A 24059-nucleotide genomic window follows, 5' to 3' on the forward strand; every position below is an offset into this window, starting at 1 on the left:
AATACTGGCAAAAACTAGACATAATGTAAAAAATCCTTCGTTTGATGAATGTATAAACAATCTATAGGGCATCCATACGCTTCTACACAGCAATAAAAGAAATAAAATACTGATATGAGCGACAACATGGATGAATCTCAAATACATTGTCCTAAATAAATAAAGCCAGAGAAAAGAAGGCAATGACTCCATTTACATGTGATCCTGGAAAAAAAGAAAAACCAGAAGGACATAGGGAGAGAGACTGACAACAACAGGTCAATGAAAGGATATTCTGGAGTAAAGAAACTGCCTAAACTTGATCATGCTGGAGAATGCAGGACAGTATCCAGTTGTCAAAATCCCATATCCTAGACTAAAAGGGTGAATTTTGCAGTTTTAATTTATTCCTCAATAAATGAGTTTTTGTTGTTTTTTTTTTTAAATCCCACCATGGCTCCCAGGTTTCCACTTCATCAAAACTAAATTTCACGCTCAACTTTTAGGGGCTTTTTAACCCTGACTCCTCCTTATAAATTATCTGGCACCTTGGGTTTGATTTAGAATCGTTCCTTCCTCATTTCCTTAACATCCAACATTCGGGTTTCTCTGCCTTTTTGCAAAGGTGTGCCTCTCACAGACAACACCCTCCTGTCTTCCACCTTTGCAAAATCACACCTAGGACAGGAAGAGTGGCACGTCCTCCTCTACAATGCTGGCCTCGCCAAACTCAGTTTCTTGGAGGCTGCTACACCACTCAGGACCGACCCCCGTCTCAAGCGTTTCCCTAGGTGTCTGCTGGTGTTATTCTGATCACAGGGTTCTTATCAACACAAGCGCAGGATGCACCCATCCCTCAAATAACAGGCTCTCCATGCAATGCACCCACGAGGAAGAATGACCACTGAGCTCCAGGGGGAGGAAAGATCTGAGCTGCATCTTAAGGGGTGGGTCTGGAAGGACTCATGAGGCACCATCAGGACCAAGGGCAGTGAAGATCAGCCGAAAGTGCAGGATTCCCAAAGATGCAAGATGCCTCCGCACCGTCTGGTATTGCAGTACTCGCTTACCTTGCTCACCGACACAGCCTGTATCATCAGGAGCAGAATGACAGGCAGCAGGAGTACCAAGACGGGTACAGCTACTGCGATGCTGTGCATACACAAGCTAAGAAGAACAGACAAACTGTTCTCTCCTGGCCCCGCCCAACGACCGACAGCCCTCATTAGCCCCGCCCTGGCTGGCCCCGCCCACCCACTTTTGCCTCCCTGGACTGGACAATTAATCCAGCACACCCAAGAGAAACCTCACCCCACCATGCTGGCCTCCCACTTGACCCTTTTCAACCTTCATTACCCCACTTCTTGGCCTCCCTAGATTCTTAACTCCATAGTCCATCCTACCACGCCCATCTCCCTGACCCCACTCGCCTTCAATCTGTCCTTCATAGGTCCTCCCAAGTAGCTTCTCCCTTTAGCCCTGCCCACAACATCAGCCCTCCCTCGGTTAACCCCACCTCTTGTCTGTCCTGCCCCTTGGCTGTCCGTCCCTCTCCACAACCCATTCTCTTCCCATTGTGGGCCCTTGGGACTGGGTGGATACGCCATGGCTGAGTCCAGCGACAAGGGCATGTGTCTTGTACGAATGAGAAAAAGCACACTGGTAGCCAGAAGAACAACCAGATAAAGGCACAGGGACACCAGCAGCAGCACGAATACGCGGAAATTTCTTTGACCTACACAATTGTTTACCCACAGGCAGTGGTGGTCAAAGTCCTAGGGGAGAGAAGGCAGACCTTGAGGGTCTATTTGGTTTAGCCCAATACCCCCAAATCTTGAGGCCCCCCCTCAACCCAGCCCCTAGACCTCCTGCTCTTGGCCCTGCACGTGAGCTCCCATCTCCAGGGTGAAACCAGCACGTCCATGGATAGAGCACAGTTAGGACGCCATGGCTCATCAGGTCATTTGTCATGAGTGAGGTCTCTAGAGACAAGACCTGCCTGGTGTCACTTTGAGCAGGATACAGAAAAGCTGTGAAGCTGTATTTTTTCAGATACTGGGTAAGGATGAGAAGAATTTCTAGCCCAGCCAGCCTTCTGTACTTGGAAACCCGTGCAAGGTGTGCACATGAGAGAAGAGCACTCGGAACCCAGGAAACCCTCAATTGGACACCCAGAGGTGGACAGGCAACAATACCCAGAACAGGGCAGCAGCCGGCCTAAAGTAATGGGTATCTAGTATCAGCAAGCTAGTGGGACAGTCACTGCCTTTCCTCCCCTTGACTCCACCAGGCTGAGCACAGATGGTGCCCTTTGCATGTCAGCACCTGTGCAAGCAAGGCCAGCGTCTCAGGACAAGTGCAGAACTGGAGGCAATAACATATATAAGTGACCAAGAGTGGCTGAGAGCCACTTGTAGCAGTGTGGGAAGATGATCTCATACCCACCCCTGGACCACATATGATGTGAGGTTCCTGGTCCTGGCCAGGTGTCCTGGGATGGGTTGGTGAGTGGACAGGAAGGAGGAGTACTTACCTCCACACAGATATTACAGAAGGGACAGTGGTGGGTCCGGGGTGGACGATGGAAAGAACACTTTGAGCACCACTGCAGGTGAAAGGCCGTGTTGTTCACTCGTGCTATGTATTGAATGTTGGGGTCCTCTTCTAAGGAGCCTGGCAGGGGAAGAGATTTGGGCAGTGGCAGGAGGCCCTTCCACCACTCTACTGCTTGGGGCCGCCCCATGGCATCATTGGGCAACAAGAAGGGTGGGGAGGAGGAGGGCAGGGGAATCCCGGTCCCTGTTGAGCAAGCTGACCACTCAGATGGGCGGCAGTCAGAGAGAAAGGGCTGTCCAGCCACAGGAGCTCTATACAGAGCTCTCCCCTTTTGGAATAGTGATCAGTGCTTGAAGTCGTGTGTAAAATGGGAAGGAGGAGGAGTGAACTGCGTGGTTTGGAAGGGCCTGCTGGCCTCTCTTGCCAGCCTGCCCAGTCCTTGCTTCGAAAGCAGCTGGAACACCTCCAGGATTCTGTTTTTTCGCACTTCAGTGGCTTGGGAAATGAAGTGCCAGGGCCCAAGTAATGATGACATGGAGGGAAGGGCTCCTGAGGCCACGGGGGCGGGGGGTGGGGTTGAGGGGGGTTAGCATGTTTGAAATCACCCCTATAGGCATCAGCCCTTGGGATACCACCTCCTTCTCCAGGGGTCTGAGGCCTTACCTTTGTGCAAAATGCCTGGGTCTGACCCGTTGAGGAAAATGAGGCTGCAGAAGGACAGTATAAAGAATAGGCCCGAAACCACGGCAAATTCCCACTGCCCATTCTGAGCCAACCACCGGCACCTGAAACCAGAGCCAGACTCAGTCCTAGTCTGGGGAAACCCAGAGCTCCCCACAAGGCCTAGTTCACCTGAGGTAGGACTCACTCGCCTTAAGGACTGATCTAAATATCCAGGTTAGAGACAGACCATGGAGACTCCACAAAATGTCACCAGCATTAGCAGTCTCTCATAGTTCCCTAAATGCGTCAGGCACTCCAGACCTCTGTGCTTTCACATTGGGTTCCCTCTAACTCTATATCCTCCTTCCCCTGCTGACCCTCTCTCTCCACTTCCCTCCCTGCCTCTGTACTGTCCTTGTCTATTTTCTCTTCTGTGTCTAAGACACTGACACCTTCCATGGGAGACTCACGGAAAGGCGAAGAAGATGCCACTTATTGTAATAAGAAGCATTGCATTAAAAGCTGGAAACAGGCTTGGTTTCAGCCATGAGGATTCGATCGGAGGTTCATTTGGGGGCGTGATACTCTGTGAAGAGGCCATGGCTAGACCACCAAGTCTCACAGACTGAAGCCACCAACGAACTCTTCTGGGTTGGCACCCAGACTGCCATGACAACAGAAGTGACATCACAGAGGTTCTGGAATGGGGGCTCTGGCTGCTTCCAGTGACTTGTGAGATCAACCTTCCCCAACCCCCACATACGCACATGTTGTAGACTGGGACATCCTGCTCTTATGATGGTAGCTTTGTTGGAGCTTGTGATGATATGATGTGGTTTGTCCCAAAGGTTCAAAGGCTGGAGGGTTGGTCCTCAGTGATGAGGTGGTAGAACCTGAAAGAGGTGGGCCTAGTGGGAGGTAACTCATTCACTCTGCAAGATGCCCTCTCAAGGGAGTAATGGACTTCTCATGGGCCCCCATTTGCTCCTGTAAGAGGGAGTTGTTATCAAAAGAGCCAGATTGGTCCCTCCCTGTTTTCTGACACACAATCTGGTGAACACCCTCACCAGAGATCCCTTGCAGGAGCTGCCAAATCTTGCATACTGAGTTAAATAAAACTTACCTCCTTATAAATTATCTGTTCTCGGGTATTTTGTTAGAGCAACAGAAAGCAGGCTAATACAGAGGCCATAAATTATGTGAAGATGGCATGGGGAGAAGTTTGGTGATGGTCATCCCCCTTTCAGGCCCAGTGCTAATTGGAGTCAACAGTCCTCATTGCTCATCCTAGCTCCACTTCTTCCTTTTTGTTGTAACAGAGCTCCAGTTTGGGGAAGGAGGTAGAAATCTACCAATTAAATATCTTCCCAGTTTACTCACTTCCATGGTGGGATTTATGATGTAATTCTCTCTCAAAAATAAAATGAGCTGGGGATGTGACTCAATGGTTAAACAATCCTAGGTTCAATCCCTGATGATGATGATAATAACAATACTAATAATAATTTGTACATATTTATGGCATATAACATAATTTGAAAAATGTTACATTGAAGAACGTCTGAGTCAAGCTTTTTAACATATACATTACTTCATATTCTTATTTGTGGTGAGGACCCTTAAAATCTACTCTTTGAGTCATTTTTAGTGTAGATAACATTATCAACTGTACTCATTCTGTTGTATGTTATTATTAACTGTAGTCATTGTATTGCACAATAGATCCCTTAAACTCATCCCTCTCATCTAAGTGTAATTTGTTCTCCTGGGACCAGCATCTTCCCCCTCCACAGCCCAGCCACTCCTGGGCCCCTGGCAGTCACCATTCTGCTCTCTGTTTCTATGAGTTCAACTTTTATAGATTCCACATGTAGGTGAGATCATGTGATTGTTGCCCTGTGCGTGGCTATTTCCCCCAATAAAACGTCCTTTGGCCTCATTCATTTGTCATAAAGGACAGAATTTCCTTATATTTTTTTTAAAGACTAAAGAGTATCCCCTTATATTTCTAAACCACATTTTCTGTATCCATTCATGCACCGATTGGCTGGACCATAGGGTAGTTTTTTGTTTTTTGTTTTTGTTTTTTTTGGTGCTGGGGATTGAACCCAGGGCCTTGTCCATGCAAGGCAAGCACTCTCCCAACTGAGCTCTATTTTTAAGTTTTAAAGAAACTTCCCATACTAATTTCCATAATGACTGTACTAATTTACATTCCCCCAAACATAGTACAAGAATTCTAGTTTCTCCACATCCTGACCAGTACTTAAAATCTTTTGTCTTTCTTTTTCTTTTATTTATGATGGGGGTTGAACCCAGGGGGACTTTAACCCTGATAGACATCTGGAGACCTTTTTACTTTTTATTTTGAGATCAGGTCTCACTGAGTTGCTGAGGTTTACCTTGAATTTATAATCCTCCTGCCTCAGCCTCCTGAGTTCCTGAGATTAAGGCATGTGCCACTGGTTCTTTTGTCTTTTTGATAATAATCATTCTAATAGGTGCGAGAGGGTATCCCATTATGATTTTAATTGCATTTCTCTAGTGATTAGTAATGTTGAATATTTTTTTCAGATTTCTCTTGGTCAGTTGGGTTTCTACTGAGAATGAAGTGATGTTTGGGTCACAGTCTACCAACAAGTTTTATGTCTATTTCTGTTGTAGCACAAGAAGAAGGGATGACATTCATTGGGTCATGGGAAAAGTTAGCAGTGGTACTAGAATCATAACTACCAGGTCTATTGAGCTTTGGAGCAGACCATGCTAGCCTTAGGGTTTCTCTTTTTGTTTTGTATTTTTCATTAGATATATATGACAGCATCATGCATTTTAATTCATTGTACACAACTGCAGCACAAATTTACATTTCTATGGTTGTACCTGATGTAGCGTTCACACCATATGTGCATTCATACATGTACCTAGGGTAATGATGTCCATCTCATTCCACCATCTTTCCTACCCCCATGCCCCCTCCTCACCTCTGCCTCCCCTTTGCCCCATCAAAGTTCCTCCATTTTTCCTTATCAGGGAGAACATTCAGCCTTTGGATTTTGGGGATTGGCTTACTTGATTTAGCATGATATTCTCTAACTCCATTCATTACATGTCGTAATTTTATTCTCTTTTAATGCTGAGTAATATTCCATTAGGTATATATACCACAGTTTCTCTATCCATTCATCTATTGACGGGCATCCAGGCTGTTTCCACAGTTTAGCAATTGTGAATTGAGCTGCTATAAACATTGATGTGACTGTGTCCCTGTAATATGCTGATTTTAAGTCATTTAGGTATAGACCTAAGAGAGGGATAGCAGGGTCAAATGGTGGTTCTATTCCAAGTTTTCTAAGGAATCTCCATACTGCTTTCCAGATTGGGTTGCACCAATTTGCAGTCCCACCAGCAGTGTATGAGTGTACCTTTTCCCCTTCTACATCAGCATATATCGTGGTCTGTCTTCAGCACACAGGGCACTTTGTGGCACAACCACTGTTCTATGTGGTTTACATGAATTAACCCACAATTCCTTGTTTATAGATAGGGAAATTGAGTGACCAGGTGCTAAGTGCTACCCAAGGTCTCCATGCTGGACAGTTGTAGAGCTGTGATTTGGACTTATGAGATCTGGCTCCAGAGTCCTTGCCACCAACCACCAAGCAAGTGACTCCAGGAGGAGTTGCAATCAGGGGGCTGAGTAGAAAGGGAATGAAGTTGGAGCATGGGATCAGTGCCTGAGATGGGTGCTGCCAATAATGGAAAGGAGCCCTGATTGGTGAATCCCAGAGGGCAGACCACATTTAGGTCCCTTGAGAATAGTGATCCTGGACATGGAGGTAACCATTGTGAAAAGAGCAACCATTCTCCAGAACAGAAACCTACTCTCCAAGTACAAGGATTTCACCAGAGCTTTGTCCTTCAAGGGGGGAAGGCGTTTCTCCTACTCCAGGCTCTTATCTCCTGCAAGGTGCTAGTGGTGGTGGAAAAGTAGGAAACACCAGTGAAAGTCACACCCCAGCAATACAGGCTCACTCAACACCATGATCTAATCATAGACCACAGAATCCTTCCTTCCTCTCTACTGTGCCACTATACCAAAAAGCCTCCGCACAACTTTAGAGAATTAGAGATGAAAGAGTTGAAGACACAAATTCTTTCTGGGCAAGAAATGAAAATAAGCACATTATAGGAATCTGAAAGTTTCTGGCCTCTTTGGCAACAGAAAACACTAAACATGACTGAACTTCTAGACAGATGAGCACAAAATCTCACCAAATAAATGGCCTATTTACCTCAGTTCCTATTATTCAGTACACTGTCTAGCTTTCAATCAAAAATCATTATAAGGTATACATACTAAAAAGCAAGAAGAAAGGACATAAAGCAAGCATTCGAATGAGACCCTCAAATGATGAGGCTGTGGGAATTATCAGACAGGGATTTGAAACAACTATGATTGAGATCCTAAGGGTTATAGAGGGTTAGAGCTGAACAAGAATATTCAAGAAAAGATAGATAATGTAAGCTGATGATGGAAATGGTAAACAAGAAAAAAAAGGAAAGACTGGAGATAAAATGACTAAGATGAATGCTTAACACCTTTGATGGGCTCACTAGTACCCTGGACATGACTGGGGAGAATATTAGTGAACTTGCAGATAGGTCAGAAGAAATTTCTCAGGCAAAATTGCAAAGAGAAAAGAAAAATTGAAACAGAAAATTTAAAAACCACGGGGCAATTTCAAAAGATAAACACATGTGGAGTTGGAATAGGAGGAGGAGAAGCAAAATAGAACAGAGTTGAGGAAAGACTTCGAGTAATAATGACAGAAAACTTTTATGAAGTAATAGATACAGGGAGTTCTGAGAACATCAAACAAGGCAAATACCCAAAATCTACACCTACCATCTTTCAAATTGCTGAAAATCAAAGCCAAAGAGATGGTATTTAAAGAAATCAGCTTACTCATACAGGAGCCAAGATAAGAATCTTAGTGGACTTCTCCTAAAATGTGCTAGAGAAAGAGAGTTGAGTGAAATTTTGAAGTGTTGAAAGGAAAACCCACCAGCCTATAATCCTCTACCCAGTGTATCATGGTTTGATATTGTGTGTCCTCCAAAAGCTCATGTGGGAGACATGCCTTCAATATACATTTTAAATTGTTTTTCTGGACACAGTTTTGTTCCTGTATCTTCTTAAGAGATATCCTTGAGAAAAAGTTTTTTGAAAAATCTAGTCTCAGCCAGTCATTGCAGGACATGTCTCCTCATCCCCACTACGCAAAAGGCTGAGGCAGGAAGATGGCAAATTTGATGCCAGCTTGGGCAACTCAGGTGGACCCTGTCTAAAATCAAGGGGGATTGGCTGGGTATGGTGCTCGTTAGTAGAGCACTTGCCTAGCATGTGAAAGCCCCTATTTCAATCCCCTGTACCAAAAAATGGGGTCCTTGAAGAGGCTAATATCAAGGCAAAAAGGATGCAATGATCATTTCTTTTTACTTTTTATTAAGTTGCTAAGGCTAGCCTTCAACTTGTGATAGTCTTGTCTCAGCCTCCTGAATTTAGGCATGTGCCACTGTCCTGGCCCAGAACTTTTTAAAATAAATTCAACCCCACAGCATTGTCATCTGATAATATCAAAAAGGTAACAAAAACTATATGAAAAAAATGTTTCCCCCAAATATATGTATATGTATATATATATATATATATATTTAGTTGTAGTTGGACCCAATGTCTTTATTTATTTTTATGTGGTACTGAGGATCAAACCCAGTGCCTCACATGTGTGATTCGGGTGCTCTACCACTGAGCTACAGTCCCAGCCTTTCAGTTATCATTTCTAGTTGGAGGCACTTTGTGACAGAATAATATTATCTCTTTTTCTGGGTGGGGGGGTACTGGGGATTGAACTCATGACACTTGACCACTGAGCCCATATCCCCAGACCTATTTGGTATTTTATTTTAGAGACAGGGTCTCACTGAGTTGCTTAGCACCTTGATTTTACTGAGGCTGGCTTTGAATCTGAGATCCTCCTGTCTTAGCCTCCCAAGCTGCAGGGATTACAGGCAGGCGCCACTGTACCCAGCCCAATATTATCTTCTTTTAGTATGATCCAACCCAGTTGTTTTCTTGACTGTTTTAAAATAAATCTGTTCTCATCATCTGATACAGTGCTCATGTACTCATCAAAACCAATGATACAGCTCTTATCATTATATTCATTTGCTCATAGAACCACCCCTGAAATTGGCACCTATTTTGCAAGCATCTGAAGAAGAGGGTGATGGGCTGCACCATTGCCTTCTGTGCTTTTGGCCTGACCATACCCGTGGTGGAATCTCTGACAGACCACTCTCACTGCATGCTACTACCTCAGAAATCCACTTGTGAGTAAATATATTTCTGCAAAATCTCTTAACGACAGCTACATAAAAATCTATAACAAATTATTATAATTTATATTATAATTTATTTAATTCTCTGTAGTAATTTCAAGCTTTACACGTTACCTTTACACTGTGGTGACCTTCCTTCTATCTAACAAACATCTTTGTGTACCGAACCACTTGTTTCTTTAAAGGATTTGGGAGATCCCTGTGCTGTGGATCAAATCCAGAGCCTCACATGAGCTAGGCAATTGCTCCATCACTGAATGACACCGTTGGACCAGAATGGAGAGATTTTACTGGGAAATTTTATTCAAGCTCTGATAGTACCTAATGAAATGTTGCTTTTTGACAAAATAATGGGTTTCTAGAAAATGATTATTTGTACCCACCAGATACACTTATGATGCCAGCCATCTGATTTACAGATTTACTCTGGGGTTGTCGATAAGAAAATACATTGCTTTTTTTCCCCCAAGTAAAAAATTGCAATCTATTTATTTATTTTTATTAGTAAAATTTTACATAATACTGGGATTCATTATACCATATCCTTGCATGCACATAATTTGATCAGTCTCATGTTCCAGCTAACATATTCTTTTTTTTTTTTTTTTTTTGGTACTGGGAATTGAACCCAGGGGTGCTTAGCCACTGAGCAACATCCCCAGCATGTTTTTGTATTTTATTTAGAGATAGAGTCTCACTGAGTTTCTTAAGGCCTCACTAAGTTGCTAAGGCTGGCTTTGAACCCACAGTTCTCCTGCCTCATCCTCCAAAGCCACTGGGATCACAGGTGCCACCACACCTGTCTAACATATTCTTTTGGAGTGAGGGGAGGTGGTATCTTGAACTTTTCTTTTGTTTTAAATGCTGGGAATTGAACCCAGGGCCTCATGCAAGCAACCAATTTATCACTGAGGTACATCCCCAGCCCTTGAGCATTATTTTTAATAGGTCTATCTTTTGGACACGACCTAATGGCTGGGTATCATGAGAAATCCAGTATTTTATGTGTCTGGAACTTTAAGTATATTTTCACTCAAAATTCCTGTAGGACAGGTGTTTCGCAGAGTAATGAACTGGCTCTGGTCATATTCAACAAGATGAGACAACCAGCAAATATGGGAAAGACCTAAGATTGAAATTCAGATTTATAGTACACCAGGATTCAATATCTGGGTTATGTGGCTTCTCTGCAAGAGGAAGAAGAAAGTTTTTTTTTTTTTTCTTTTTAATACCAAGTATTTTGAGCCAGGTGTAGTGGCACGTGCCTGTAATCCTAGCAGAGCCGGGGAGACTGAGACAGGAGAACGAGAGTTCAAAGCCAGCCTCAGCAAAAGCAAGGCACTAAACAACTCAGTGAGATCCTGTCTCTAAATAAAAACAAAAAATAGGGCTGGGGATGTGGCTCAGTGGTTGAATGCCCTTGGGTTCAATCCCCGGTACTAAAAAATAAATAAATATTTTATTGTATGTTGCTGCCAGTGTATATAAAATAATTACCATTGTAAAATAGAAATTCATGAAAATTCAGAGAGGTAGATGTTAAGGATTGACAAAAGTAGAAGATTGTATTTTGGTACATGTGTTACAGGGAAATTTTTTGTACAGGCTTCTGAAGATGGAACCCAGTGCCTTCTGCATGCTAGGCGAGCACTTTACCACTGAGCCACAACCCCAGCCCTCTAAGCTGATATTTCTTGAGAAACATCCCCACATTTCTATGTCAAGCTAGTTACTAGAAATCTTCAACAGCTGCAAATCATCAAAGAGAGACATTTCTCCCCTGCCAGATAACTTAAATTACCCTTTGATAGAGGCTATAACTAGGCAATTTATACCAAATAGAGTAGGAGGAAACCCAGGTTATTGGCCACGGTATTTCAAGCCAAGTGAGTCTTATAGCATCTCTCAACTATTATCAGTAATGTGAGTAATGACAGATTAGCTACAAAGATACTTTGCAAACACAGAGGAGCCTGGCAATTGAAGTTCAAGAAATGGATAGTTTTCTTTGATATTCAGAAGTTGTCAGACTACCTGGTTTTTGTTTGAAACTTACTAAGAATTCATTACATATAGGATATTCCTAAGTCCTCAAAATTCCCCAGCAACCGCCTCCAAATCCCACCCAGTTTCTTTCTTTCTTTTTTTAAAGAGAGAGAGAGAGAGAGAGAGAGAGAGAGAGAGAGAGAGAGAATTTTTTGATATTTATTTTATAGTTTTTTTTTTGAGCGGACACAACATCTTTAATTTGCATGTGGTGCTGAGGATGGAACCCAGAACACCGAGCATGCCAGGTGAGCACGCTACCACTTGAGCCACATCCACAGCCCCTCTATCTTTCTTTCTTTCTTTTAGTTGTTGATGGAGACAATATTTTTGTTTATGAATTTATTTTTTAATGTGGTGCTGAGGATCAAATCCAGTGCCTCACACGGGTGAGGCAAGCGCTCTACCACTGAGCTTCAGCCCCAGGCCCGTACCCAGTTTCTTAAACAAAAATTCTTGCTATGGTCTGAATGTTTGTATTCCTGCTTCCAACCCCCAAATTCATATGTTGAATTTCTAAGCCTCCAAGGGGATGGCATCAGGAAGTGGGACCTATGGGAGATGATGAAGTCATGAGGGCAGAGCCCTATATTCCTGTATACAGTGCATGCCTATTGCCAGAGATTACTATCTTTAAAAATGGGATAGTGTTCTTCAAAATAAGCCAAGGGGGCTTATCTGCCCCTTTCAGTAAGTGAGGACACAGCAGGAAGTTATTTATGAATCAGGAAAGCTGGTACCATGACCTTACATTTTCCAGTCCCCAGAACTGTGAGGAATAAATTTGTTATTTTTTATTTTAGCATCCCAGGAATACTAAGGTAGTTCATAAACCAATAAGTAGACTCTTTGCTCTGAGAATGATGAAACAGAACCCATGTGGGGAACAAACTCTTATCTAGTTATGTTTGTTTATACTAAACAAAATAGTAGGGGAGATATAGGTATTCACTGTTTTAAGTGTAACCAGAAATGGTGGTGGTTGTTTTTTTTTTTTTTTTTCCCTTGGTTGTTTGGACACCATGGATTGAGCCCAAGGGCACTTAATCATTGAGTATATCATACATCCCCAGCCTTTTTTTTTTATTTTTCATTTTGAGACAGGGCCTTGCTAAATTGCTGAGGTGGCTTTGAACTTGTTATCTTCCTGTCTCAGCCTACTGAACTGCTGGGATTACTGGTATGCACCATCATACCCAATCCCAGGATTGTTTGAAATGTGTGTTAAGTCACATAGACAAAGAAAGTACTGTCATGAAGGAAGAAGGGACTTATACTACTGATCCCTACAAAGAGAAGGCACTGCAGGCTGTGAATGGGGAGCACACAGGGAAATACCAGGTCAGTCAGAAAACAAGGTCAGAGCCTTTATTGTGGTTTTTAAGGGAAGGACTGGGTAAAGGAGCATAAGTTTTGAATTGTTTGGTTTGGCTAACTCCAACAGGCTGCAGCATTTAGGAATGTCTCTTGCAATCTGGTACCTGGCCCTGGGGCAATTAGGTAAAGGGAACATTAAGAGCTTGCTAAAAGAAGAGGTTAGAAGTATAGCCCCCACCCCCAGTGGTTGGTATGCATATAAGAGGTGTGCCTTAGGCAGTTTTTTACTGTCTTTAGGAAATGGATAACCCCAAAGAAGCAGTCCCTTATTTAAAAACTACAACAATAACAACAAAAAGCAGAATATAAAGGTATGATTAATACATTCACAGACAGTCCTACTTGTTTTGGCACTTTTCATCTTTTTTACTAACTCTTTAAGTGTCCATCTCCCTTTCTAGGTCTGTGAACAATGAGCACGGGGTCACATCTTACTCTTGTCACTGGTGGGTATTCAGCATATGCCTCTAAATTAATGAGCCAGTGTGTGTGTTTAGGCAAAATTGAGGGTAGGTATAGTCAGCCAAAAGAAAACAAGCAATCAAATAATAAAAACTGTGAGTCAGCTAGGCAAGAGAGTCAGCTTCTGTCCTGCTGCCCACTTTGGCTCTTCAGATACCACTGGGGCAAAAAGAAAGCCTCCCCCCACCCCTTTTGCTGCCTTCCCCCGATACCTGTATTCTCTCCAAAACTGCAAGAAAGGGAGTAGGTACGAATGAATAGGGAGACAGCCAGAGCTATCTTCTCAGTATTCCTTCCCCAAACCCCAAACCTGCACTCCTTTCTCGGCCCTTTCCCCATTTGCTTGGTCCTATGAAATTCTAGCTTGGTCTCTGTGTTTTCTTTAGACAAAAGAGACAAGCTTGAGGACAGGCAAGCAGTGGGAGTCACTGTGTTAAAATCTTGACAGGCTCTTGGCTCATGTCCTTGTAAAATGAGGGAAATACATAAACTCAGGGAAAACTGAGCTTACAATTGTGCAGCTCCACCCTGTCTCCACCTCAGTCCTGTCCCTGACTATGGCCCTTCTACAAATGTTGGACCTCCAACTCCAGGAGGGGCTTCTCACTCTTGAGACAGATGGCATTCTCCCTTAAATGTGTATCTACTTTCTAAATAAACCTTTGTCTCTGCCTTTGCCAGACTCATGCTGAAATTCTTTGCTGCCCTTCTTGGAAGAGATCTCTTCTCCATGACAGTCAGTTACTGAATTAGGCATGGTCCTGGCCACCCGCCTCCCATAGATGGCATGCCAATCACTGAACCTGTCACAGGAGAAGATATTTCTCTGAAGAATCGTCTGAGAAGTTTCCAGAGAAAGGGAGAACTTGACTCAGGGCCAGCAGGGTTCTTGCAGACATGACAGAAAAGAATTTTACCATGCACCAGTCAAAGGCAGAGACAGAGGTTTATTTGTGAAGTAGATACATATTCAAGGAAGAATGGGGGCTTATCTTAAGAGAGAGACCCCTTTGGGGAAAAGCAGGCTATCTCCAGAGAGACAGACAGCAACCTGTTGGTATAGGGTGTTAGTATTTGCAGAGGGAGGATAGCTAGGGGCTGGTCTAGAGGTGGAGGCAGGGTAGAGCTACACAATTTTACACCCTCCTTTGCACATTGCCCTCAAAGTTGCAAGTGTTGGAGGGAGCCTTTCACATTTAGCGGTGTATGGCGCTGCTTTTGACACTTAGTATGTCTCTCTGTCTTCCCAAATTACTATCTCAAAATGACCAGTTTTGCAAACGAGAAAAGGTTTATTTAGGAGGCAGCCAAGCCAGAAGACAGATCAAGTCTCAGATCTCTCCCCCATAAGGTTTAGGGATATTTATGATAACGAAGCAGGGAGGTCGAAGGTACGGGGAGAGGTGATTGGAAGTAAGGAAAATTGAAGTAATCAGTGGTCTGTACACGTGGAATCAAATTTCATTGTCTTCATAGGACACATATTCAGAAAGTGTTGTTGATGGGGACAAAAGGACAGTGCAAGTAATAAATAATGGGTCAGATCAGAAAGATGGAGGCTGGTTTGAAAGGAAAAGTAATAAAATGTTAATACCTCTAGAGCACTTCCCCTTTTCCACCTGTTGCCAAGGTTACCAGCCTCCAGGGATTATTCCTCCCTGCAGGGAGTTGTAGGGGCTGTTAATGAATGCCTCCTAGGCTGCTCCCTTCTTGCCAGGACCCCTGATCCACTTCCTTCTGGCCCTTGGATCACTCCATCTTTTAGGTCAAGTAAGCAGGTTGTGAGGAAGTGAAGGCATGAGAACAAAGGAATTCTAAAGTGTGTAAAAGGGGCAGGACACCCCCACTTCCTCAGACAACCAGCTCCTCTGCCCCAGGGGTCCTAGCCTTGCCTCACCCTCAGCCACTTGCAGGCCTTCTTGGGTGGGGCCCTCAGGGCAGAGCAGGACAGGGCTGAGCCAGAGGCAGCAGGAGCACTATGGGCACAGTGCAGGGTTGGAGAGGGGTTCAAACTGGCCGCCATTTCAGTAGACAGCCCTGTGCTGAACTTCACTGCCAGTTCTAAGTTTGCCTCGAGAGTGGGGCCCTGTGGTCACTGTCCAAGCCCTTCCCCTGCTGGAATGGCCCTGGAAGCAGGAATGAGAGTGGTCCCCTGGGAACCAGAGAAAGCCATCAGGCTGATGCCACCAGGTTATCTTGGGCAAACTCTTTCCTCTGCAGGACCTAAGAGCCCCATCTGCAAAACTGGGGGTGGCAGACAGCTGGATGAGGTATCCCTGAGTCCCTACCCTCCCTAAAGACTTAAGAGTCTGTGACCCTCAGTGTGATATCTATGATTACCTTGAGGACTCCAAGTTTTAGCAAAGGGAAGACGGATTCTCCTGTGGCACATTAGTTGGCGGCAGAGCTGGGTGACTAGGTTGAGTCTCATCCTATATGCCCTGACTTCCCAAGAGGCCCATGAGGAAAGGTCTGGAGATGCTAGGCTCTCCATCCCAGGTTCTGAGAAACTGATGTGACTCCATTTTTGAGAAATCAGCTTCTACCTCAAGGCCTGTCCAGAGGGAGGGGGCATGACTCTTGTCCTTGGAAAAACCCACAGAAGGTTCTTAGGCACATACCCACCCTGCTGAGTTGTTTAACAAAAGGGATCTGTGGTGCTAGGTGACCCTGACTCAGTTAAGCTAGGTGAGGACCCATAGCAACCCCCTAGCAACCACCAATCAGCAGGAGACAGGAAAAATATCTGAAATGTCAGGTGACCTCCCAGTAGTTTCCGTGATGTATAACATGATTAGGCAACCCTGCAGTTTGGCATAGAGACTCTTGCAACCCTTCCGGGCCTAAACCAATCAGTTCAAATATATCCACCATTTGAATTCACCCACTACCCTTACCCAACTTGTTCTGGCCAGTGAATGTGCTCATCAATGTTAAGAATTGTTGTTTGATTTTCCCGCGGTATAAAATGATTTTCTGTGTGATGTTGTGATGCATAGTGTATCCCCCAAAACCTATAAATTCTCACTAACTAAGGGTTGGGACTCACTACTCAGGAACGCTGTATTGTAAACGGTTGAGAGTCCAGGCGGGAGCCTGCAATAAAGACTCTTGTGTAATTGCATCAGATTCGACTCCTGGAGGTCTATTGGGGTCCCATGAATCTGGCATTACGGTTCTAGGAGCTTGTGGGCACCTGGTAGCCCTGCAGGCGTGGGGGCCATTTCTTGGCTCTGGCCCAGGGATGGCAGAGTTTCCTGGGTAGGTGGACAGTGGGCCCCATAACTGGTCCCCTATGACACCCCTTGCCTTATCCATGGGCCAAGGATTGGGTGGGGCATGTCTGAGAATCAAGGGCACATTCAGCAGAAATGAGAAGGGGGCAAAAAGGGAAGGGGGTGTAGCCCAGTTGCGTCCTCTCAACTTGGCAAGGAGTCACAAGACTGGCCCAAGGCTTAGGGTAGAGGGTATGGTGGAGGACGTCAAAGGAAGGAATGTTCTATGTCCCACTTAATGCTCAAGAAGCAATGAGCCTGATCCAAGGGTCTTTCTTAAGGAAATCCTAGGAATCCTAGGCTGGGGGCAGGGGGCGGACACACCTAAAATCTTCATCCCAGAGCAGGAAGTCTTTGCCTTTGGAAAGGCCATGTCCTCTTTTGAGAATCTGAGGGAAATTACGTCCTTTTCTAGTGGGGAAACTGAGGACCAGATTGTCAAGGAGATGTGTCACATCTAGCTTAGGACTTAAAAGGCCCTTGCCTGAGACTGAGTGAGGCCCTGTATACCTGAAGGCAGGGAGCCAATGAGTGCAGACCTGAACCAGGCAGGATGGCAGGGGGATAGGCAGGATGGCAGGGGGACAGCCAGCGGGGCTGGAGGAGGCAGCATGAACTCCTCAGAGACTGGGGCCTGGCCTTCTGGGCCCCGCTTGGAGCTGGACTCCCTCCAGCACTCCCCCACCCAGGCAGTTCCATGATGCACATCCAGGCCTTGGCCCAGGCTCCTGGACCACCTCTCTCCTCCCTCACTCAGATCCAGTTTATTGGGAGGGCTGTCCTTTGGGAATGAGCTTGGGAGCCTCTGGCTTCCCCACTCGGCCTTTCCCCCTGTTGGTTAGCAGGGTTGAGCCATCCCTACTGCACACACAGGTTCACAGGCACTAAAACCTGGACACAGGGACTCCTCCCCTCTTTCTCTGCCATGTGCCCATGAACTTGGGCTTCCCAGACAGAGGAAGTGAGCAGGAATAAGATTTGAGAAAAGCCTTAAGCCCCAAAAGGACTTGAGCCCAGGGAGATAGATATTGGGACAGGGAAAGGGGATGAGAAGTGTTGGAGTTCAAGCCAGGGCAGGCGGGTGGGGCTGGGCCTGGGCTTCCCAGGAGAGGTTGAGGAGGAAAGGAAGAGGGAAGAGCAGTCTTGTCGTGGGACTTTGTGGTCTGGAGACTTGGAGACACATCCTGCATCATAGGTCACCGACCTCCTAAAGTTGGTCAGAAAGGATAAGGGGCTGGGCGAACACACCCCCGAGGATGAGCTCATACCAAACATGTGCATACTCTCTCTCTCTCTCTCTCTCTCTCTCTCTCTCTCTCTCTCTCTCTCTCTCACACACACACACACACACACACACACACACACACACACACCCTAGGGACATGCATCTGACCCCTTGGGTGACATCCTTTTGCCTCCACCTTTATCACACAAGATGGTTTCACCCAGATACTAGTATGGAAAGAAGCAGTATAGTTTGTCTGTCCTGATGCTTCATGTGGCAAGATGATACGGGGTCCTTGATACAAATTCAGAGAGCCCCACAACCACTAATAGTACTCTGGAAATTCTGACATGGTTGGGTCGCCCAACTAGTGGAGAAAATAACCATAAATCATTCCAGCTGCATCCATTGCTTGCCTGCTGTGCACTAGATGAAACACCTCACCTCCTCCTCCAACAACCTACTACGAAGGTGATATTATTCCCAGTCCCAAGATCACACTCTGGAGACTAACAGACACACGGTTTGATGTGCCCCCTGCCCAACACTCTGGGGCCTGCAGACTCAAAATTCCTGAGTCTACCCCAGGGACAGGACCAGAACCAGCACCTGAGGCACCGCAGGGGGAAGGGACCAGGGTGGGACACAGTTGCAGGAGAGATGCAGGATGAATGCCCCCACCCTCCCACATCTGGGGAGGAGGCGCCCAGGAGGGGGCTCCAGACTGACTCAGGCTGGCTCACCTCCCACTAGAGGGCTGGGCCAGACTTGGTTTTCAAATTCCTGGGCAGCTGGCACCCCCTGTAGTCAGACAGGGATGCTGCAGGACAGGGCTTGCTCCATCCCTAGTGCTAGCTGGGGGTTTTCTCTCCTCCCATCTCCAGCCCTTGCCAGGAAGCCAGCCAGGTCAGTCACTGTGATTATTACTGTTGCCACATTTTAAGGATGAGAGAAATGACAAGTGTCTTGCTCAAGGTCAATGAGCTAGACAATGTTGGTTCCCTAGCTTGGGTTCTCAGAGAGCAAGAATCTTTCCCTTCCAAGAGGGCTTTGTTCCAACCCCTCAGAGCCTCCCTACATCCCCAGGAAACACCGCTTCTCTAAACCTAGAACAAACAGACAGAGCAGCCATAGGAAGAAGTAAAAACTATTTACAAATGTACAACAGGAATGGAAGTCTTAGCACTCCCAATAGGGGAGTGATTGAGGGCTCAGCTACGAGAGGCCTCCACATGGAGGCTCAAAAGATGAAGTTCAGATGTCCTGGTATCCAGCAGTGTGAATGGGTGAGTGAGAGGCTCGTGGATGGGAGGCCAAGTCTTCTCTGTGGGCTTTTTGCTACGGCATCGGGCTGATGGAAATCTAAACACATAAGTCAATACATGGGTGTTCTTTCAAGCTTCCACCCTGCAGTTCACAGTCATGGCTCTGGGCCCCAGGAGACAGGACAAAGGAGAGGGCTGGTACCCCAAGTAATGCAAGGGCCCTTGGTGGGCACCATGGGTTATCTACCCTACTGCACTCCTAATGCTCCACTTCATATATTTCACATGGGATTTCAAGTACAAATTTCCATAAAAAAAAAAAAAAATAAAGAGCCAGGCACAGTGGCACATGACTATAATTCTAGTGGCCTGGGAGGCTGAGGCAGGAGGATCACAAGTTCAAAGCCAGCCTCAGCAAAAGTGAGGCACTAAGTAACTTAGTGAGAACCTGTCTCTAAATAAAATACAAAATAGGGCTGGGGATGTGGCTCAGGGGTCGAGTGCCCTGAGTTCAATTCCCTGTCCCCCTCCCCCCAAAAAAAGAATCTCCTTTAAAACATAAATTACTAGTCTCAGTCCTCATTAATAACTGAGGAAACTGAGGCCTAGAAAGGTAAGGGACTGGCCAAGGCCAACTAGCAAATTAGTGGTGCAGTCTTTTCTCTTTGTCTATTCAGCAACACCTGGGAGTACTCTGAAACCTGGAACCCGCACACTCAGGTTCATATTTCCGTTCCTTAAGCTCCATGTGCTTCAGCTTCAGGGCCAGCCCAACCTCAGGAGCCTCCCCCAACACATGTGTGACCCACAGACATCCTTCTCCCAATGCACACCCACTATTCCTCACCTCCTGTAAAGCTGCAGCCTCGCCACTCCCTGGGGGGCCCTGCCCATGTGTAGGAGATGTGGGCCCAGGGAGCTCTGTGGGACAGTGTTGACGGGAATATTGTGGCGAGAACCGTGTGTGCACTGGGTCCCCTTGCTCAGGGTCCCACTCCGTGCCTTCCGCCTGCTGCATCCAAGTAGCTGCAGACATGTACCTGGGGCGTGATAGACCAAATGCAGGGAGTCACTACCCACCTTGGCCTGGGCCCCCTGACCACCCTCACCCTCAGCTTGGAAAGCACAGAGCCCAGGGTTCCCAGCCAGGAGTCTCATCCAGGCTGCATTTCCCCTCTACTCCATTTCTTAGGGCAAGAACCTAGAAGGGCAATGAATAGGGACGTTCCCAGAGGCTCCCAGAGTGCCCTGGAGAAAACCCCAAAGGAAAGGACAATGGGTGACAGGGCCTGGGAGCTGGGGTCAGGGACCAAAGAAGAAAACCCAGCTTTATCTCACCCCACTCCCACCAGCCCCAGAGATCCACCACTTGAGCCTTCAGTTTACCAACTCACTTGGGTCCCACTGGCATACAAATGGTCAAATACCAGTTGTTGGCACAGCCCTGGTCGAAGGGGTTGTTGTTCCGGAGTGATTTGCCCTGGAGGGAGATGGGGATGGGAAGAGGAGCTCAGAATCAGCAGGACTGGGCAAGGCCATCTCCCAGTGACTCCTCCTAAGTCAGTCAGCTTAGCCAGGGCTCAGCCCAGGCCTGGAGCAAGATTCTAAGGGCAGGGGAGCCCAAGAGTGACCCAGGGCCTCCTGCCTTCCTATGCTCCTAGGAAGAGTGACCTCCCTTGACCCACTTGTGAGCAGCTCTCCGCAGACAGTGCTGACACTGCACTCCTTTCTCCTGCCTTCTCAGGGCTCCTCATCATCCTGTGCCTCCCTGTGCAAGATCCTTGTTCTGTCTCCATTGGCCACACCTGTCCTCTTACCTCATCCTTCCACACACCCCCCTTTTTAAAAAAAATATTTTTTAGTTGTTGATAGACCTTATTATTTTTTTTTTAATTTGTATGGGGTGCTGAGGATCAAACTCAGTGCCTCACACATGCTAGGCAAGTTCTCTGCCACTGAGCTACAACCACAGCCCCTTTCAGATACCTTTTAAACTCTTCCTTGTGCTGCTCAATTGCTCCAAAGACAATGTCACCACCCCACTCCCACTTCATTTCCCCACCTCTCATTTTTTTTTCTAAAATTATGCCTTAACTGAATTTCACTATCTGGGAGGACAGGGCCAGTGGGGAGGCCCCATCATAGTTTCCTAGTCAAAAATCACATGGCCCAGGAAAATCTGGGCTGAAGGCCTTCAGTACACAAAGCAGTAAAGGTCAAGCTCAAAGAAAAGGCAGACCACAGGGCTGATGAATAAGGGCCAAGCACAGAGTCTCAAGTGGGATGAGGACCAAATATGGCAGTGGTGGGCTGGGGACTAAAAGGATGGGAGGTGATGAGCAGGTAGGCTCCTCTGTCTGTTCACTGTCTCGGGGTCTGCAGCGTCCCCTCCCCCACTGATGCTGCCCACCAGTCTTACTGAAAGAGCCTTTAGTCAAGAGATTGCCATACTAAAGGAATCCCAGGGCAGAGATGCCCACCCCTATCATTCCTATTCAACACTAAAAAGAAAAAGCAATAAAGATACACAGATTGGAAAGAAGGTAATGAAACTGTTCTTCACAGATGACAATTTTCTATGTAGAATGTACAACAGCCACAAAATGCTGAGGGAGAACTCAGTGGTTGAGCACCCCTGATTCAACCCCTAGTCCTAGAAAAACAACACTAAGGACTCCTGCTCTTGGGAAGATGCTATGAAGAAAATGGAATGACAAGTCACAGATTGCAAGAAGAGATGTGCAAAACCTAGATCTGAATCTGATGTAGAAAACTCTTAAAACTCAATAAGAAAACAACCATTTTTTCAAATGGGCAAAAGATTGGAGTAAACGCTTTTGGGGGGAGTGGGTACCACGGATTTAATATAGGGACACTCAACCACTGAGCCACATCCCCAGTCCATTTTTTTTTGTATTTTATTAGAGACAGGTTCTCACAGAGTTGCTTAGTGCCACGCTTTGCTGAGGCTGGCTTTGAACTCGGAATCCACCTGTCTCAGCCTCCCAAGCTGCTGGGATTACAGGTGTGCGCCACTGTGCCCTGCCAGGAGTAAACATTTTACCAAAGACCTAATGAAGGCCAAACAGACATGAAAATAGGCTCAACATCATTACTCATTAGGAAAACACAACCTGGAACCTTAATGAAATACTACGACTCATTTAATAAGACAGGTTTGATTAAAAGTCAAAACAAAATAACAAAGGACAGTGTGAGGGGCTGGGGTTGTGGCTCAGTGGTACAATGCTTGCCTAGTGTGTGTGAGGCACTGAATTCGATTCTTAGCACTGCATATAAATAAATAAAAGGTCAACTGATACCTAAAATATATTTGAAAAAAAAAAGTGTGAAATGTTGGTGAGGATGTGAAGCAACTGGAGTTCCCAACATTGCTGGTAGAATTTAGAAACCTTACAGTTGTTTTGGAAGACAAATTTGGCAATTTCCTACAAAGTTCCACACGTGTTTACCTTATGACTCAGCAATGCCACCCTTAAGAATTTATTCAACAAAAATGAAAACTTATGTTCACATGCCTGTGCATCAATGTTTGGGGCAGCTTTATTTATAACTACCCCAAACTAGCTAGGCATAGTGGACCACACCTATAATCCCAGAGGCTTGGGAGCCTGAAGCAAGAGGATGGCAAGTTCAAAGTCAGCCTCAGCAACTTAGTGATGCGCTAGGCAACTTAGTGAGACCCTGTCTCAAAATTAAAAAAAAAAAAAATTATACATAATTTGAGGGGTGCTAGGAATGTGCCTCAGTGATTAAACACCCCCCGGTTCAATTTCTAGTATGAAACAAACAAAATAAAACAAACAAAAATACTGGCAAAAACTAGACATAATGTAAAAAATCCTTGGTTTGATGAATGTATAAACAATCTATAGGGCATCCATACGCATCTACACAGCAATAAAAGAAATAAAATACTGGTATGAGCGACAACATGGATGAATCTCAAATACATTGTCCTAAATAAATAAAGCCAGAGAAAAGAAGGCAATGACTCCATTTACATGTGATCCTGGAAAAAAAGAAAAACCAGAAGGACATAGGGAGAGAGACTGACAACAACAGGTGAATGAAAGGATATTCTGGAGTAAAGAAACTGCCTAAACTTGATCATGCTGGAGAATGCAGGACAGTATCCAGTTGTCAAAATCCCGTATCCTAGACTAAAAGGGTGAATTTGGCAGTTTTAATTTATTCCTCAATAAATGAGTTTTTGTTGTTTTTTTTTTTTTTAAATCCCACCATGGCTCCCAGGTTTCCACTTCATCAAAACTAAATTTCACGCTCAACTTTTAGGGGCTTTTTAATCTTGACTCCTCCTTATAAATTATCTGGCACCTTGGGTTTGATTTAGAATCGTTCCTTCCTCATTTCCTTAACATCCTACATTCGGGTTTCTCTGCCTTTTTGCAAAGGTGTGCCTCTCACAGACAACACCCTCCTGTCTTCCACCTTTGCAAAATCACACCTAGGACAGGAAGAGTGGCACGTCCTCCTCTACAATGCTGGCCTCGCCAAACTCAGTTTCTTGGAGGCTGCTACACCACTCAGGACCGACCCCCGTCTCAAGCGTTTCCCTAGGTGTCTGCTGGTGTTATTCTGATCGCAGGGTTCTTATCAACACAAGCGCAGGATGCACCCATCCCTCAAATAACAGGCTCTCCATGCAATGCACCCACGAGGAAGAATGACCACTGAGCTCCAGGGGGAGGAAAGATCTGAGCTGCATCTTAAGGGGTGGGTCTGGAAGGACTCATGAGGCACCATCAGGACCAAGGGCAGTGAAGA

General features: G+C 45.6%; 1 protein-coding gene across 1 annotated transcript; it reads right to left on the reverse strand.

Annotated features, from left to right (window-relative positions):
- Positions 1–977: 977 nt before the first annotated feature.
- LOC143640323 (palmitoyltransferase ZDHHC19-like) lies at positions 978–3799 on the reverse strand. The gene is made up of 5 exons (XM_077108168.1): positions 3669–3799; positions 3199–3320; positions 2513–2652; positions 1582–1754; positions 978–1131 (listed from the first exon to the last, which is right to left on the reverse strand). Exons 1-5 carry the CDS (start codon positions 3797–3799, stop codon positions 978–980), a joined length of 720 nt encoding a protein of 239 aa, XP_076964283.1.
- Positions 3800–24059: the final 20260 nt, after the last annotated feature.

The sequence above is a fragment of the Callospermophilus lateralis genome, unplaced genomic scaffold, assembly GCF_048772815.1.
Source record: "Callospermophilus lateralis isolate mCalLat2 unplaced genomic scaffold, mCalLat2.hap1 Scaffold_181, whole genome shotgun sequence".
In the NCBI taxonomy this organism is placed as follows: domain Eukaryota; kingdom Metazoa; phylum Chordata; class Mammalia; order Rodentia; family Sciuridae; genus Callospermophilus; species Callospermophilus lateralis.